The sequence below is a fragment of the Accipiter gentilis genome, chromosome 4 (genome assembly GCF_929443795.1).
Source record: "Accipiter gentilis chromosome 4, bAccGen1.1, whole genome shotgun sequence".
Lineage (NCBI taxonomy): Eukaryota > Metazoa > Chordata > Aves > Accipitriformes > Accipitridae > Astur > Astur gentilis.
In genome coordinates this window covers 12,656,230-12,673,177 of record NC_064883.1, presented here as the reverse complement: position 1 = coordinate 12,673,177, position 16,948 = coordinate 12,656,230, and the positions used below count along the sequence as shown (strand labels likewise).

The 16,948-nt window shown below is 45.7% G+C and overlaps 1 protein-coding gene and 1 long non-coding RNA gene across 5 annotated transcripts in view; one reads left to right on the top strand and one right to left on the bottom strand.

The window, feature by feature from the left end:
* Positions 1 to 8,907, bottom strand: part of LOC126037998 (uncharacterized) — a 31,723-nt gene extending 22,816 nt beyond the window's left edge. For both annotated transcript variants that reach the window (XR_007505855.1, XR_007505856.1), the window contains exon 1: positions 3,341 to 8,907. This is a non-coding gene — a long non-coding RNA (uncharacterized LOC126037998). The remainder of the gene's footprint in view (positions 1 to 3,340) is intronic.
* A 3,568-nt stretch (positions 8,908 to 12,475) lies between these two features.
* The window catches only part of SP4 (Sp4 transcription factor), a 28,239-nt gene continuing 23,766 nt past the window's right edge, over positions 12,476 to 16,948 (top strand). Inside the window, exons 1-3 of one of the 3 annotated variants that reach the window (XM_049799006.1) lie at positions 12,476 to 12,810; positions 13,381 to 13,420; positions 14,082 to 15,639. In XM_049799006.1, the coding sequence (XP_049654963.1) occupies positions 12,797 to 12,810; positions 13,381 to 13,420; positions 14,082 to 15,639 (1,612 nt within the window). In that variant the 5' untranslated portion in view covers positions 12,476 to 12,796. Of the gene's footprint in view, positions 12,811 to 12,948; positions 13,421 to 13,484; positions 13,586 to 14,081; positions 15,640 to 16,948 lie in introns of those variants that run through there. The other 2 variants (XM_049799004.1, XM_049799005.1) reach the window with 2 other exon arrangements.

The window sequence follows — 16,948 nt, the reverse complement described above, 5'->3', positions numbered from 1 at the left end:
CACCTTCCCTTTGTGTTGGGGCTGTGCAGCTTCATCAGCATAGGCAGCTGAAACAGCTTGCTGACCTAGCTGAGAAAATACCTTTTTTTGTGATTGTTTTTTCCAGCTGCGTTAAGTGAGCTTCTCTGAGTCACTGGATGGCCACACAAGCGCCAGTACTACAACAAGGGAGGCAATGGTGACACACACCAGGGTGAGAAAGAGAATCGTTCTTTTTGGAAGAGCACCTTCTCAAATTGGCTAAAGATAGTTGTGAAACCACACGGCTGAATATGAACCCAGTGCAGGTAAGTATGTGGCTGTGAATCAGCCCATAAAACTAAATGCTGAACCCAGAAGACTTTAGGCTATTCTTAATGTAGCACTGCAGTGGCTAATGGCCAGTGCTGCAATGACCAGTGAGATTGGTATAGATCACTGTGATTTGCAAGATCATGACTTCCCTGACTATGAGAGGAGTATTGTCAAGAACAAGCAAACTGAGAGAAAGCATAAATGTTAAATGCTTCTGAAGTCTCTGTTACTAACAATGGGAGATTATAAACTCTGGCAAAACAAGAATAATTTTTAAATGAGAGTTCAAACTAAGAAATCCCAAATAAGTCCTCCGATACAGAATAGCAGAAGGGATCAAACTGGCATAAGCTCCAGTGTGCCAGTTTTCTGCTTCTAGAGATGCTTCCTGCTTCGTTGTGTTCATAGCTGGCCATCTCAGCTTTACAGAGGCTCTGCAGGAACTTTGCACAAAGCATATGCTGGTCACATGAAAACAGAAGGTGCCAGGTTTGACTTTGGTTATCCCTGTCATTCCCCTTCTCACTCTCTATTCGAAACAGGACAAATAGGTAGTGTCAGCATAGAGATGGGGACCAGGGAATTCTACCTAGGGTATATTTTGTTGTCAAACCGACAAAATAGTTTAGCCGCTCAGAGCCAAATCTTCCATCTCCACCACTGTGTGATTACAGAAGCCGCTGCCCAGCTTTTTTCTGCCCTTACCTCTCCCCAGTGACTGAATGCATACATTCGCACAGAGAGAGACTTAATGACACCCAGAGTTTGGCTCACCGTGCACACTCTTCAGTCATCTCATCTAGGCAGCAGAGCAGTGATTGCTCCCAAGATGTGAGGTGCCCTTGTGAAGCTTCAGGGCAGACTTCACTCCAGTGAAGTCTTCACTCCATCTTCCATTTTTTAATATATAAAATACACACATTAAAACAGAATGCTTATATATCTTTCTCTTAATTATCTTTTCATTATTATTTTTCAAGGAGGTAAACAGATAAATGATTTCCATATTATATTTTATGTTGAGCTTAGTCACTTGTTTGGCAAGTTTAATGTTTCATTGTAGAAAAAAAATACAAAAGATATCTTTCACTATCTAGCAACTGAATTTTGCAGTGCTCATACATCTGTCATTGCAAATATGTATTTCAGCAGGAAACCACATGAGATGAATTAGGTTTCCTGTTCAGTTTAGAGAGTAGCAGAAGGCTATTGATGCATCTAGCTAGTTCAGAGTTGTTATCTAATGTTACAGGGGACACAACTCAGACATTAAAACTCTTTAGTTGTTCCTCATCTGAAGACTAACATGAATGGGCCACGTGGTGTCAAATTGGTTCTGTCCACTTCTGTGAGCTGCTTGTTGCAACATGCAGCTACCAAGACAGCGAAGCACAATAAATTTGCAGCCTAGGAAAGCTGCCTTTGATGTCAGGCAACTGTGCCTGTGCTCTAAAATAAAAATTTAAACATACAGCTATAAATTAAGGTGCTCTGCTAAGTCACATGGAGAGCTGTTCACAGCCACATTCTTTTGCCAAGCAGAAAATCCTGAACTCTCCTATTTCTTAGCAACAGCTTCTTATAGTATCACATAATTCCAAGGAGTATCCAAAAGCAATTTCCTCTTTTCTCTCACATAATAACTAAAACTTGATGAAAAGAGATGACTTTTGTTATGATTTAGAATATGACTTTTAACACTTTGGAGGTGAATCTTGGCAATCTGCATGAAGTTCTTTAGAAAACAGAAATAACTTTTTACATTTCCGTCATAATTCAACTCAAAAACAACGTTAAAAAATACCAAAATGAAATATGACCAATGTAAAATGACACGTTTTCTTCACAGGTTTGTTGACATTTTTTTCCTTAAAACAGATGAAGGAACAGATTCAGGTAATCATTGGACCTTCTACAACCCATAACATCGAATTGAGAAAGCTTTGCTTACAAGGCCAACAGCAACTGGGTGCTTTCAAGAGAGCTTTAAATTTCTCTAACAAAATCAGTTACATTTGAAATGTTCCAACTGTTTGGGTGGGGGGGTTTTTTGGAGTCCCATCTGTGGCAGAAGAGCTATTCTGTGCTCAGTTGTGTGATAAAGCTCACCTCTGTGTGATAAAGCTCACCTACACACCCACAAAGATGCTCAGAGAGACAGTGGCAGGAGGGGAACCCAAATAATACCCTGCCAGGCTACCCTCAGGCCCATGGCAGGGGTCATCAGCCCACTGAAGGCCCACCTCCACAAGCCCAGAGGAGCACAGGGTCGCAGAGTGGCAGGCAGGAACCTGAACCAAGGACTACCGAGGAACGAACACCTTGCCCAGGCCCCTCCCTGGGCTGTCCCAGCAGAGCCTCAGTCCCAGTGTCCAAGTGAAAAACCCATCATGATGAGGTGCTGCAAGTGAGCAGCTCTCTGGATCACCTTTCAGACCAAGGGGGTTGCTGCCCAGGGGTGGGATACATCATGGGATGCAGGAGAAAAGCAGTCTGGGATCGTACGGGATTTACTATGGGATGTTTAGGGGAGGAACCAAAGGAAGGAAAAGGGAGAGGTTTAAGTGATTTGGGGAGGAACAAGAGTGAGCAAATTGAAGGGTAAGGGGACAAAAAGGGCTGGACGTGTAAATAGCGTGTATTTCAGTATTTCTATATCTCACTACTTGTATCCTAACATTTTGTTCACATTTTTAACTCCTTTTGCCCACTGACTTACTGCCAGTCAAATTTCAAGTAAGCAATTTGGCAACCAGCACTTTATGATAATGTATTTTTGGTAAAGAAAATTAATAACTATTTAAATAGCTTCTTATAATAACCTTTGGCAATATTTAGAAGGAAAAGTCTGTTAAAGTTACAAAGAATACTAATACACTGGTCATACAATTTTCCTTCTGATAAGTTATTCTTTATTCTTTTCTGTCTTGTAAATTTTGTCTTTAACAATGCTTACCTAAACTACCTCTTCTTAAACCAAGAGTCAAATATTCATTTCAAGCACAAAGGCACCATTTCTACGTTGGCTCGTTATCTAAATATCTACCTCAGAAATTTTCTGTGGAGTGGCTCTAGAATCAAAACCTTCATAATACTTCATTGCCATCACTATCTTCAAGAGTTCATGAAAGACAGGTGAGTCTCTATAGAGGAGAATATATTATTATCTTCAGAAGGAAAGGAGGAATCAGCAGTCAACATAATTTCAACATCAAGAACAATAACAAATTATTAAACAGCCACATAAAAAGCACCTGGAGGGTCATTGAAAAAGAAACAGCCAGCAAAGATTTGTTGCAAACAAAAGTTTGTTAAACTGATGTATTTTCCATCTTTAACATAGTATCTGGCCTGCAGTGGAAGAGGCAGTAGAAGTGATATGTATCAGCTTTAGGGAATCTGTGGGCGCTATCTTACATGACACTCTCACAGACAGTGTACAGAAGTATTTTGTTCTGGACTAAATTGCTACACAGTAGGCGCACAATTGCTTGCAGAAAATACTCCAAGACTTATCTCTATTGTGTTTTCAGACAAAAAGGATATATAATATAGAATTCTGCTGGGGTCTAGCCAAGATCTGATACAATGCAACGTTTTCATTCATTACTTGCTTGATGGAACAGAGGGCACACTTAGATCATGCCAAAGCAGAAGGGGCTGCAAGGGAGCTGAAGGATTAGAAATCAAAATTACTTTGATAAATGGGAGAAGTGGTCTGTAATCAATAAGATGAAACTCAATAAACACAAGTACCAAGTACTATATTGAGGCAAGAAAAAATCAAATGCATAAATACAAAACGGAGAATAGTAACAGCACTGTAAAAAGAGACCTGGGTGTTACAGTAAACCACATACTGAATATGAGTCAACAATATGATGCTGATGCAAAAGTAGAAAAAGTCATCCTGGGACATTTTAATAGAAGTGTCATATGCAAGACAGGGTTAGTAATTGTTTTTCTTAACACACCTCTCAGAAGTCTTAGTTTGGTGTAGTTTAATAGGATAGTACAAAAAGAAGTTGTTTTTTTTTTAAAAAGGAGGTTTAAAAGATGGAGAATGATTGAAAAAGGGAAGGGATATATCTGCTCTAAAAAAAAAAAAAAAGGCTGATGGCTGGTGCAGAGGTGATATGATAACAACCTTCTAATATGTAGAAGGTTCTCATAAGTAGGGATCCCATTGATTGTTCTTCATGACACTAAGGACAGGACAAAACCTAACTGACTTCAGATGCAGCAGGAAAGGTTTAGGCTAAGGCAAGAAAAACTTCTAATGCTAAGGATAGCTATGGACAGAAATAGGTCACCTAAAGATGTGGTATAATCTCCACCATTCAGCTTTCTAAGAAGAGGTTAGAAAAATACTCATTAAAGATTCTCTGTTCCTTGGAGCAAGAGGCAGTGTGAGCTCCTGCAGTTTTTTTTCATTCTAGCTACTGTTGTTACAGTATCAAAGAAACAGAAACTTGTCACTTAAATTAGCTTTTTTATTTTAATACTAAATATTTTCATGCCAGCTTCTGACAGCGGCTTGTCTTTCTTAACTGCAAAAAGAAATTCATGCCCTGGTGGTCTGCTCCTTATAAGTAGTAACATCTGCAAAGAGGTTAGATCTGCTGCTGACTTTGATCCATTCTCTCAAGACAGTTTAATGTGTCTCTTGATGCCTGCAGATCTTTGATTCCAAATACTTATCATCTTTCGGATTATTTTCTGGCCACTTGAATTTTACATTTCCCCAAAGAGCCCCTCTGATACACATATCAGCTACAGAATTTAGCTTCCACTGTTCATGAGGCTTCCTCCTGGCATCACTGGGGCTGCTGTTAATTCTTGGTAGGCTTATTTATTATTCAAATAAATTATCTAATGCAATATGTTTGTTGCTTTCACCATTCTACTGTGGTGGATATTTACCAATATTTAATATTTACCAAGTTCAGTTTAAGGATTTTATTTTTTTCAGTATTTTGCCTTTGGTTTCATAGTTTTATGCCTTTGGACACCCTTTCTGCAGTTAAGATCACTACACTAATCTTCACTATCTTGCAACTACTGTGACAGAGGGAGTCAGCTGTAATTACTTCTTAAATCAGATCTTGTTTGTTACTTAGGACTAAATCTCTTGTGCACCAGCAAAGCTACCTACTGCTTAAAGCAGTCATTTGTGGTAATAAGAATTTGCTACTCTTAGCTACATTCTTCAGTGGTATTTGAGCCACTAATCCTGGGTACTTGACATGATCTATTACTACTAGTTTACTTCTATTTGTACCCTTCTCTATGCACTTCTTTTACAAGGGTCATTCTTCTACCACAAAATGCACCAAGACTTGGATCTAGATAAAAATGGAGTCTATGGCTCATATCCTCAGTTCTCTCACCTCAGAAACTTCATTAAAATAAAACTGTATCATATTGAAGAGTCGAGATTAGAAAATACATTTGAGACTACAGAATGTGCTAGTTTTGTCAGTTTTCTTTCTTGTAAGAGTTGAGGGGTAAAAATTCTACCTCACATACTCCCGTACACCTGCTGTATTCGTAGACTTGAATTTCCAGGTATGTTCATTGATTTTCTCAAACAAGAACCAGCATTGTTAATGAAACATCTCTCATGCAGCTTTTTTTATGCTTATTAATACAAGATTTGTGCAGAACTGGGTCACTGGTAGCATGTACAAAATTTGGATCACAAATTGCAAATTACGCAGAGCATAGGATATCCTGTTTATGCTTACGTGTATTATAGGCATGTTAACTAGTATTCCAGCTTGAACTGCATTCCGCTTTCCCATTCTCTGGTACTTTGTAAGCTGCCAGCCCGGTTTCACTGCAGGGAACAGGGGAGGGGGATCCTGCTTTTATCTTTGAAGTACCCAACAACTTAAAAAAACTCAGGCCTGTCACCACACCCACCGTCAGAGCCTCTCCATTTTTGCAAGACAAACCGAGCAAGAAGCACATATCTGGGCACAGCAGCAGTGCTTTCAGTGGCAGCACAGATGCATGCAGACTTCCTGAGCCAGAAGCGTTGTTTCCTGCACACAATGGGCCACATAAAACAAGACTGCAAAGCTGGAGTTACATCAGGCACGACTATCTGTGTAGTCAGATATTGTCACTGATGACAAAGATAGGATCCCTTCGAGTGTCATGTCTGGCTCTGTGAGAAGAGTTCTGCGAATGCAGGTGGGGTAGCTCAGCAGTGAGAAGAGATTTCTAGAATGGGATGTACAATATTAATGGTAGATTTGTGGTAAGTTCAGCCCTTATTTGGTGAGGTAATGACTCGTATAAGTGTGCTGTTGAACAAGTAGAGGAGGATAACTGGTCATGCGGAGATCCAAAGCACAATTCCACTATATCAGTGCTCTGGCAGCACGTTGGGACTGGAAAATCAACAGCAAGCAAGATTATTTAGGAAATTAAAACAACCATTTTCATAAGAAGAGGTAGTAGAATTTTCTTGGATACTTTCACAGCTGCATCAGGGTCACTGAAGGGGAAAAAATACTCTCCGCATATTCAGGTCTCCATGCTCTAGATCAAAAGGAACAAGTAACTGTGTTGCAAGCTGTTGTAGATAACCATGGAAGACAAAGCCAGTGTCCGGCCATTTAGCAAGGTGCACAACGTGTGGGTGTCCCAGAGCTCTCTCCTGGCTGTGCTGACAGAAGCAGTCTATGATCCCTCAAGTTCCCAGCACACTGAGATAACAGACTGACCCATCAAGGGCCACTGGCGACTGTGCCTGAGACCTTTTCAGTTACTGCTTAAGTTGCTGTCAGATGGTAGCTGGATGTGTGTGCCTGTCCAGCTCAAAGAAAAATCATTCATCTTCCATCAGACTTGATTCTACCCATAGCTTTCCTACAATTTTTTTTACATTTTTAACAATATCTATCCTCTAATCGTGAGGATGTGCACCCCAAGGTTTTTCCTTCCCTACTTAATTTACCACTGATGATGGTAGGTTATGTCACACACTTGGCAATGGGGGGTCTCTGGCTTGGGAGAAAGGGGAAGGCAAGATGTCTGCAGAGACTTAGATCTGTCAAAAGTTAGGGACAGGAGGAGAAAAGCCAAAGACACTTCATAACAATGACAAGCAGAGTCAAGTACCTCCTTGAGTTCAAACAGACTTTGAGCAAGACTTTTAGTTTTCAAACTTGTGATAGGTCAGGCATAAAAAAGTGTACAGAAGAGAATGATCACTCCCTTAAGGTATGCAAGTCACCTTTCTTTATTATGCTGGGTGACGTGATTCTGGGTGGTGAAAAAAGCACATCTTTGACTAAGCTAGGGGAAGCCCATCAATGAATGTCCTGAGTTGATGTCCGTGCTGTGTCCTTGGACACACTGAAGTCCTGGATCGCAGCTGTGACCTGTTACTATGACAAAGAATAATGTCCAATGTCTTGAGTAATGTCAGATGGATTCCACTTTTCTATCCTAAGCTAAAAGCTCACTTTTACAATGTCTGACACAATGTCATCCAATGGTCAGAGCTGATATGGTAAGGGGGTGGGGAGCACATGGGCCCTGTCTAGAGTCACATTATTACATAAATTCTGTTTGGAATAAAGTTTGACTCGGTGTCCGAGCCATACCTGTTCTCTCATAATTACCACCACGTAGTTATGACGTGAAAATCCTAGAACATCAGGTGAGTGAGAAGCAGGTGCAATGGGTATAGACGGGGTAGAAGGGAAGGGGAGCTTTGCACTTCAGGCTTGGACAAGTTAGGGCCATGGCAGGCAGAACTGGAGCATTCACTTTTACCATTGGTCTTCCTAGAGGCAGGATTCTTAAGCCAGTCTTGTGCTGTTTGAGGTCCCCCAGGCTGATGTATTTGCAAAGAAACAACACTACAGAAGAATTTGTGCCTGGAGTTCCCATGGTGTTGTCGATAAGGTGTATTCCACAGAATCAAAGCAAGTCAAATACCTCTGACTTGGTCCACTTGGGATCATGTGGAACAGTGCCTAAGGAGTGTGCTTGTCAAGTACACAATTTCCATTGTGGCTCTGGTCCAGGCTCTGTCTGATCAGTAACTCTATGCCATCACCAGATTCTTCAAAGCTGCTGTTGTTGTTGCTGAGACAGTTTACAACAAAACACCGGATTCCAGCAAGGACCCAAATAAAAGAGGAAAAATATGCACCCAAACCTGCATATATACAGGGAAAGTGATTTCTTGGAAACATTTGGGTTCTACGACAAAGCAGCATCAAGAGCAGAAAGGGAGCATGAAAGAACTGGTAAAAGAGCCTTTGGGCTGGTGAAGAAGGTTTGTTCAGAAATGCAATTATCTGATACCTGATCTTGCATAATCCTGCCTGATAAAAATTATTCCTTCGTTTATTTAAATATTCTCACCACCACCACCACCTTCAGTTAAACTGAGGGGTCTTATACTAGTTCAGCATCTTGTGTCTAAGGGCTGCAGCATTTTTAATCTAATACTAGCTACCATACAACTGGATTTACAGTTTTGTGAAGCCACCGTCTCATTACGGTCTCTGCTGTTTACAGCTGCTGGCCTCTCATCTCTCTCTGTCCAAACGCAACCAATGTAAATGCTGGCAGATAGTAGAGAGGCTAACCAATGAAACTAGAGCACGCAGCCAGCTGTCTCTCCCTCCCCCTTCATGCCCCCCTCCTTTTTTTTTTCCCCCTCTCAATAACGATATTTAGGTATTGCTCTGTTCAGCACTACAAGCCTGTAACCCAATGCCTAAATAAGTTCAAAAATACCAGTTAGTGTGTTAGGTGAAAAAGCAATTAACATGAAGGCCAGCTTAGAGACCAAGCCAGAAGTGACAAAAAAGAAGATACAAGACAGTTTGGGAGCTTAAAAAGAAAAGAAAAGAAAAAAAAAAAGAAGACATGCGAAACACAGGTGGCAAATTTGGGTGAAAGAATATTTTTGAGGTGGAGAAAAGAGTGGGTATTAGAACCAGGGAAAAAAGTAGCAAAAAATAATGGGAAAAGCAAGATCCAGGGAAGTAACTTCACAGAGGAAGAAGTTGGAGAAAATAAAGAAAATTAAATCAGGGTACTAAGGAATGTCGTCAAAAGATTAGACAGATAACCAGAAACAAAATGTAGAAGAACTGATAAACAAGACAGACAAAAAACTGTACATATGGATAGAGAGAAAGGATAATTAAAATATTAAAAACAAGGAGATAATTCTTTGTAATTAAACAAAACACATGCACAGTGTGAGAGATGCCAAGAAGTAGAGACTCAGCACTAAGTGAATTTTCGTAGTTTGGGCTGTTGTGCAAACCAGCCACCCTCATGTGATACTATGCCTGAGCTACATCTTGCCAGGAACCTGGCATTTCAGTGGGTCTCTGCTCACCCACGCATTTCCATGCTGTACTCTTTCTAGGTGTCAACACACTTTTAAAGTTCTGAGCCTGAAAGAAAGTGGCAATGACAACTTTTTGCTTAATTTTTCCCTATTTCTGATATGTTTCTTTCATCCATTCCAATAGCAATTGGGACTCTGTCAACAAATATACATGCTCAGACTTGATCCTACTTCCATGTAACTCAACAGGTGACTTCTCCTGACTTCTATGAGATCCTGCAGAGAACAACCAGTATCAGGGTGCAGAGGGTAGGTACCGGTTCATGTGGGAACAATGCTGAAAGAGGCAGGCTCAGAAAGCTTAAGATGGCAGAAAGAATTTGAGCAAGAGTGACATTTGGAATTTAGGAAAGAGTAGGTGGTATAGGAGTAACTGTGGATGATAAAAATATATAAAAATCATGATGCCCCTACTGAAACCACCTACACCACCAACATCTTTTATCTGTCACTTCAATCACTCACTGAGTTGAGACAGAGCTTTCACTCTTTGCACCCTAGAGCCAGATTTTCAAAAGCACTGTACCTACAGCCACAGATGGGAATCCAGTGAAAGTTGAAAAGCTCCCATAGACTTGAAACATCTGCCTCTCACTAAAAAAAAAAAAAAAGTCGCCTTGCTAATACGTTTGCCCATTCTTCATACAACCTTTCATTCAGGAGGTGCTCCGTACTCCACCTCTCAGAGCCCTGAGTGCATGGGCAGGCAGACCACCCTTGCCCAGGACCCCTGCCCGCTCCCCAGGGGCCGGAGCTCCGCCAGAACTCAGCTCTGGCCCCAGACCGAGCCCTGTGCTGGAGGTGGCCCCATCTCCTGCTCACCTGATGACCGCTGGACCATCGGCAGGTCCTGTCGCCACCCCGGCCCTGTCTGGATGTGGGGGATGATGTCCTGACCATGAGGGCACTGCCCTGCCAGGCTGGGCTCGCCTCAGCCGCTGGCTCCCTCCTGGGGCAGCCCCGCTCCTCCTGCTCCCCAGCACTGCCTAGGAGAAGGCACTGAGATTTGGCTGAGCTGTCAACTGTGAGATATTACCATTTGCTTATGTGAATGCAATTTAGTCGGCATTTGTAAGGTCATTTTCTGATGCATCTACTTGTGACCTGTGTGTTCTGACTGTGTACAACGCCTGGAAACAGCCTGCGCCACGTTTATTTCTGATCGCTTTCTTACTCTGCGATGGACGAGCTTGCTATTTCTACATTCCCTGTCTTCCAGAGGGTGTGCTGGAAGGCCCAGGATAGAGCTCGAGGGCATCCTCATCCCTCTGAAGGGTGAAACTGTTGAACAGCTGGTAAAGAAATTCTTTGGCACTTTTGTCACCGGCTTGCGGTTAGCAGGTGCTCTGTATTACTTGACAAAGAATTTGGGCATGTAGTATAGAAAATTTAAACTGACAGAGCTGCCCGTGCGTACCCCTACAATCAAGTTTCCTGCAAATTCGAATGGGGGTAACAGGCTTTGCCACGCCACTGTTTTTTGCGTGTCCACCATTTCTCGCACCACACCACAGCCAGTCGGGTTGAGAGGGCAACACCGCGGGCCCGCTCCCACAGGGAACGGGCAGCACAAGAACCGCAGGAAACGAACAGCGCAACCACAACTTAGCTGGTTTTAATGCAACGGCGACCAGCCTGGCCCACCACAGGCTGCTGGGGGCTGACTCCCGCTCTGGTAAGCTGCCAGCGAAGCTACCCGAAGCGCTGACCTGACCCGACCCGCTCCCCGCCCGCCCCGCCGGCTGACGGCGCCCAACGGCACCTGCCGGGCAGAGCACCCCGCGCCCTGCGCATGCGCCAGCGCCGCTCTGCGCGCCCCGAGCCCGCGAAGCGGCGCCCGCCTGGAACTACATATCCCGGCGTGCCGCGCGCCCCCCGCCGCCGCGGCTGAGCCAATAAGGAGGGAGGAGGCCAGTCACCGCCCCCTCGCCCCCGGCTGCGGGAAATATCCCCGGCAGGTGTGGAGGAAATCCCCGGGCCGCCCTTCCCCCGCCTCCCCCTGGGCCGGGCGCGCAGGCAGAGGGCTGGCTCGGAGGGCTGTTACAAAGGAGTGACGGAGCGGGGGACGGGGGAATAGGCCCTGGCTTCCATAGGGAAAACCGTGGGGCGCGCTCATCCTCCTCCCTCCCCGGCCGGGCCGGGCCGGGGCGGCGGGCCCCGGCGGGGTTACCGCGCGGAGGGAGGGGGCCGCGCCTCAGGGGAAAGCTGCGGCGCGGCTTCCCGCGCGCTGTCAGTTACGAGCGCGCGAGGCGGGCAGGTGCCACCCGGTTGGCCAGCGCCGCGCGCGGCCCCGCCCGCCCCTCGCCGGATTTGCTGGGCGGCCGGCGCGCGCGCGCCGTCAATCGGCGCCCGAGCCGCGGCGAGCGGCGGGCAGCCCGAGGGCGACGGCTGGGGCCGGGCCGGGCCGGGCCCCGCCCCGCCCCGCGGCGGCCGGGCCCCGCCCCGCCCGTCGCCTGCCCGCCCCTCGCGCTGTCAAGAGCGGCACGAGCGCGGGAGCCGGGGCCGCCCGCCCGCGCCGAGGGCGGCCGCCGCCGCCCCCCGCCCTCCCCGAAGCGCGCGCGCCTCGGCAGCCACGCCCCTCCACTCCCTCCCTCCCTCCCGCCCGGCGCGCGGCGCGGGCGGCCAGGAGACGCGGAGGAGGAGGAGGAAGACGAGGGCCCTGGGCCTGCCCCGCTGCCTGCCGGGGCCGGGCTCGCGGGGCGCCGCGTCCCGCCCCCGCCCCGCCTCCGCCGCCGGCGTGGGGAGCCGGGCTGAGGCGGAGAGGGGCGGCCGAGGGGCTGGCGGCGGGGCTCGGTTTCCTGCTCAGTGGGCGTCAGTTGGGCCCCGGCGGGCCCCGCCCCCGCCGCCGCTCGGCCTCCCTCCCCCTCGCCGCCCGGCCGGCCCGCAGCTGTCACTCAAGGCGGCGGGCTGAGTCCGGCGGCGGCGGCGGGCGGAGAGAGAGGCAGCTACGCCACAGCCCAGCGGCGGCCATTCGTGGAAAAATAGGCCGTCCCGCTCCTCCCAGCTCCGGCTGCGACCGGCCTTCTCCCCGCTACCCCCACCCCACCCTCCGCCTCCTCCTCCTCCTCCTCCTTCTCCTCCCCCCTAGAGCGGCGCCTCAGCGGGGCATTAATGCGGGATGAGCGGTATGTAACCCCCTCCCTCTCTCCCTCCCGTGCACACCCCTCCCTCCCTCCCTCCGCTCCTCCCTCCACCCTTCGTCCCCCCTCTATCCCGCCCTCCCGGGTTCCCCCTTTTCTTCCCCGCTTCTCCCCCGTCTTACCGCGCTCTCCTCTTGCCGCCCCTCCACCCATCCGTGCTGCTTCCTCTCATGCCCCCTTTCTTCTCCTCCTCCTCCTCCTCCTCGACTTGCCTCCTCCGTACCTCCCTCCTCCATTCCCCCTTTCTTCGCTAACCCTCCCTCCTGTGCACATCCCTCCCTCCTTCATTCCTCTTTTCCTCCCTCTTTCCCTCCCATGCACAACCCTCCTCCTGCCCCCTAAAGCATCGACGGCCACTGAGTGGCCGTCGATGCTTTAGGGGGCAGGAGGAGGAGGAGGGTTTGTGGGTGGTTTTTTCCTGCTGTCTCTGGGAGAGGAAACCAAACCTCCCCTTTCTGGGTGTTAACTCTCCAGCCCCCATGGGTTGGGTTTCAAACCACGTTTCTTAGGACTCGTTCTTTTGTAATAATGATTTGCACTGTTGTTTTTATGAAGAGGTAAAGGCGACAACCTGGGAACCAAAAAGGATATGCTCGTAGGTTTTGTTATTGTATAAATGAAGGTGAATAATTAACCTGTTACACTTGATATTTTTGCAGATCAAAAGAAGGAGGAAACTATGCCCACAGAGGGAGAAAAATCTCCCGAGGCAGAGAATAACAACAATAATAATAAAAAAGGGAAAACTGGAGGCTCACAGGTAAAGCACACACACCCGAACAGGGAAGTGCCCAAACTATTAGCATTTAAAATGAAATGTTCAGCTATCAGCATTTCCTGCTCAGGGCATCTTTCTTTGGGTTGGATGAAATGTAGTTGGTTGGGTGCAGTAGTTTTACTGCCTGGACATGTTTTTTTTTGATTGCATTTTGCAGTGATCAGCTGCTTTCCATGTAATAGGAGCATCTTTAAATTTTTTTGTTATTTTAGCGGGAAAAAAAAAAAAAAAAAAGACGACTGGATTGAGGATGCTGTTGAGGTCCTGGCTGTCACATTCATTGACAATCGAGGGCTTTATGCTTAAAGATTATTTACAGAAATACATACTTCCTTATTCAGAGCTGTATCGTCTGTGTCTATGCAGAAGCACATTTTTTTTTTTTTCTGCTTCCTGTGTAAGCCTTAATGCTTACTTCTGATGGTTCATACTCATGCTCTTCTCCTGAATCTGTTCTGTTTTCTTTCTTTACGGATAGGATTCTCAGCCTTCACCTCTCGCTTTGCTAGCAGCCACTTGCAGCAAAATAGGAACTCCTGGTGAGAATCAAGGAACCGGACAGCAGCAGATTATTATAGATCCAAATCAGGGTTTGGTGCAGCTTCAGAATCAGCCACAGCAGTTAGAACTGGTAACAACTCAGCTTGCTGGAAACGCTTGGCAGCTTGTTGCCGCTGCCCCTTCAGCTTCAAAAGAAAATAATGTTCCTCAACAAGGATCTTCTGTTGCCTCGAGTGCAGCAAGTCCCTCCAGCAGTAACAATGGAAGTACATCTCCTTCAAAAACCAAATCGGGCAGTTCTTCTGCAACAACCCCTGGACAATTCCAAGTCATTCAAGTACAAAATCCAAGCGGTAGCGTCCAATACCAAGTGATCCCACAGATTCAGACAACGGAAGGTCAACAACTTCAAATCAATCCATCTAATGCTACTGGTCTACAAGACATACAGGGTCAAATTCAGCTTATTCCTGCAGGGAATAATCAAGCTATCCTCACAACTGCAAACAGGACAGCTTCGGGGAATGTTATTGCTCAAAACCTAGCAAATCAGACAGTTCCAGTCCAAATTAGGCCTGGTGTTTCCATACCACTGCAACTGCAAACTATTCCTGGTACTCAGGCGCAAGTTGTAACAACGTTACCTATAAACATTGGTGGGGTAACCTTAGCATTGCCTGTGATAAACAACGTGGCAGCTGGAGGAGGTTCGGGTCAAGTTGGCCAGTCTACTGAGAGTGGAGTTTCCAATGGAAATCAGCTAGCATCCACACCTGTCACTTCTGCCTCTGTTAGTACAATGCCAGAGTCTCCTTCCTCATCTTCCACCTCTACGACCACTGCCTCAACATCTCTAACTAGCAGTGACACGCTAGTAAGCTCTGCAGAAACAGGCCAATACACAAGCACAGCAGGCAGCAGTTCAGAGCAGACAACTGAAGAACCTCAAACAACTGCTGCAGACTCCGAAGCCCAGAGCTCCAGTCAGCTTCAGTCCAATGGACTACAGAACGTCCAGGATCAGTCGGGTTCCCTTCAGCAGGTTCAAATCGTAGGTCAGCCTATTCTGCAGCAGATACAGATCCAGCAGCCTCAACAGCAGATTATTCAGGCCATTCCTCCACAGTCATTTCAGCTCCAGTCAGGGCAGACTATACAGACCATCCAGCAGCAGCCTTTGCAGAACGTTCAGCTGCAGGCAGTGAGTCCAACTCAGGTGCTCATCAGGGCTCCAACTTTAACACCATCAGGGCAGATCAGCTGGCAAACTGTACAGGTTCAGAATCTGCAAAGCCTTTCAAATCTTCAAGTTCAAAATGCTGGGTTACCCCAACAACTAACCATTACGCCTGTGTCTTCAAGTGGTGGCACAACCATTGCCCAGATTGCACCAGTGGCTGTTGCTGGTACCCCCATCACTCTCAACGCTGCCCAGCTTGCTTCAGTACCTAATCTTCAAACAGTAAGTGTTGCCAACCTGGGTGCTGCAGGTGTTCAAGTTCAAGGAGTCCCTGTTACCATTACCAGTGTTGCAGGTGAGTGGTCTGACAAAGTTTTGAGTTTATTTGGCGGGAGGGGAGGGTGTTGTTTGTTTTGTTTTGTTATTTACTATTGCAAGAATACCAGACAGTTTTAAACTAATACTTCTTTCAGGATTTTCTGTAATAAATGTTAACTGTAAGGAAATACCTTATACTTATCACTAAAATTCAGATTTTAAAATAGCTCACACTTCTAAACGTTGAACTAATATTATCAGTTGCATCAATTGAAATGGAACGGTTTGTATTTGATAAACTATCCTTAAATGATCCTGTTCTCCATCTTCTTAAAGACTTGTAGGCTTCAGGAGTGAATGTGAGACTTTACTGTTAGAGCTTTGATATGTTTAGATGACAACAAAAAGCTTTTTCCAACCAGGCAGTATTCCTAATCTCTGCATGGGGGATGTAGGATGAGAAAAGTGACAGTATGTGAGCTGGGATATCTTGTGTCATGGCATGCATTTGTATGGAGCTTTGTGTTGTATTCTGCACTAGCTCCTAAAGTTGTTCCCTTAAAAGTTTGAGCTCTGCGAAGAGGTTGAGTGGAATAAGGTATGCTTGTGCACAGCATAGTTCCTGTGACTTGTTTTTTTTAAAAAATAAACTGGTAACTTTACCTCAGTACTTGCTGATGAAGTTTTGATGTGTATTATGAAATGCCTGTTTGGTTATGCTGGTCTAATAGTTGGGAAAGGAGCAATTAAGAGGCTCCAGGCTGGATAACGGAGCTTAGTTCTAGAGTAAATTCTGTGCAAGGTCTCTGCAGTGTCCCATAAGGGCAAGTGTGTATGTAAAAGCTGCAAATTTTTAACATTTCACGTCAAACTTGATTTAGGGGTTTTCTCTGCCAGTTTGATGACTGCTTACATGAGCTTGGTTTTATTTCATACGCGTAAAAGTCTTGTGTTGTAATAGTTACAATAAACTCTTGTCCTAAAAGCAACCTACTGTAGGCACAGATTTTTTTTAATATAAAATTGTAAGAAAAACCTCATTTTTTTACTACTGTCCAGTCTGCATAAACAAATGTTAGTATCATAGTGACTCTTAATGTGTTTTTTTTGTAATTGTATGCAAAGATGAGACATGTTTAACTAGACAAAGGATTGTTCCCTTTAATTGAAACACTTTTGAGGCGAGTAAACATAGTTTGGTAGTAAGAAATTTGCCATTGGGAGAATTTAATCTGTTATGGTACTCTTTGGCACTTCATGGCACGTTGAAATACTCAGAACTGGGTTGGATGCACTAAACCCGACTTACTTAGAGTGTTACAGAAATGTTAATCTGGGTAATCAGA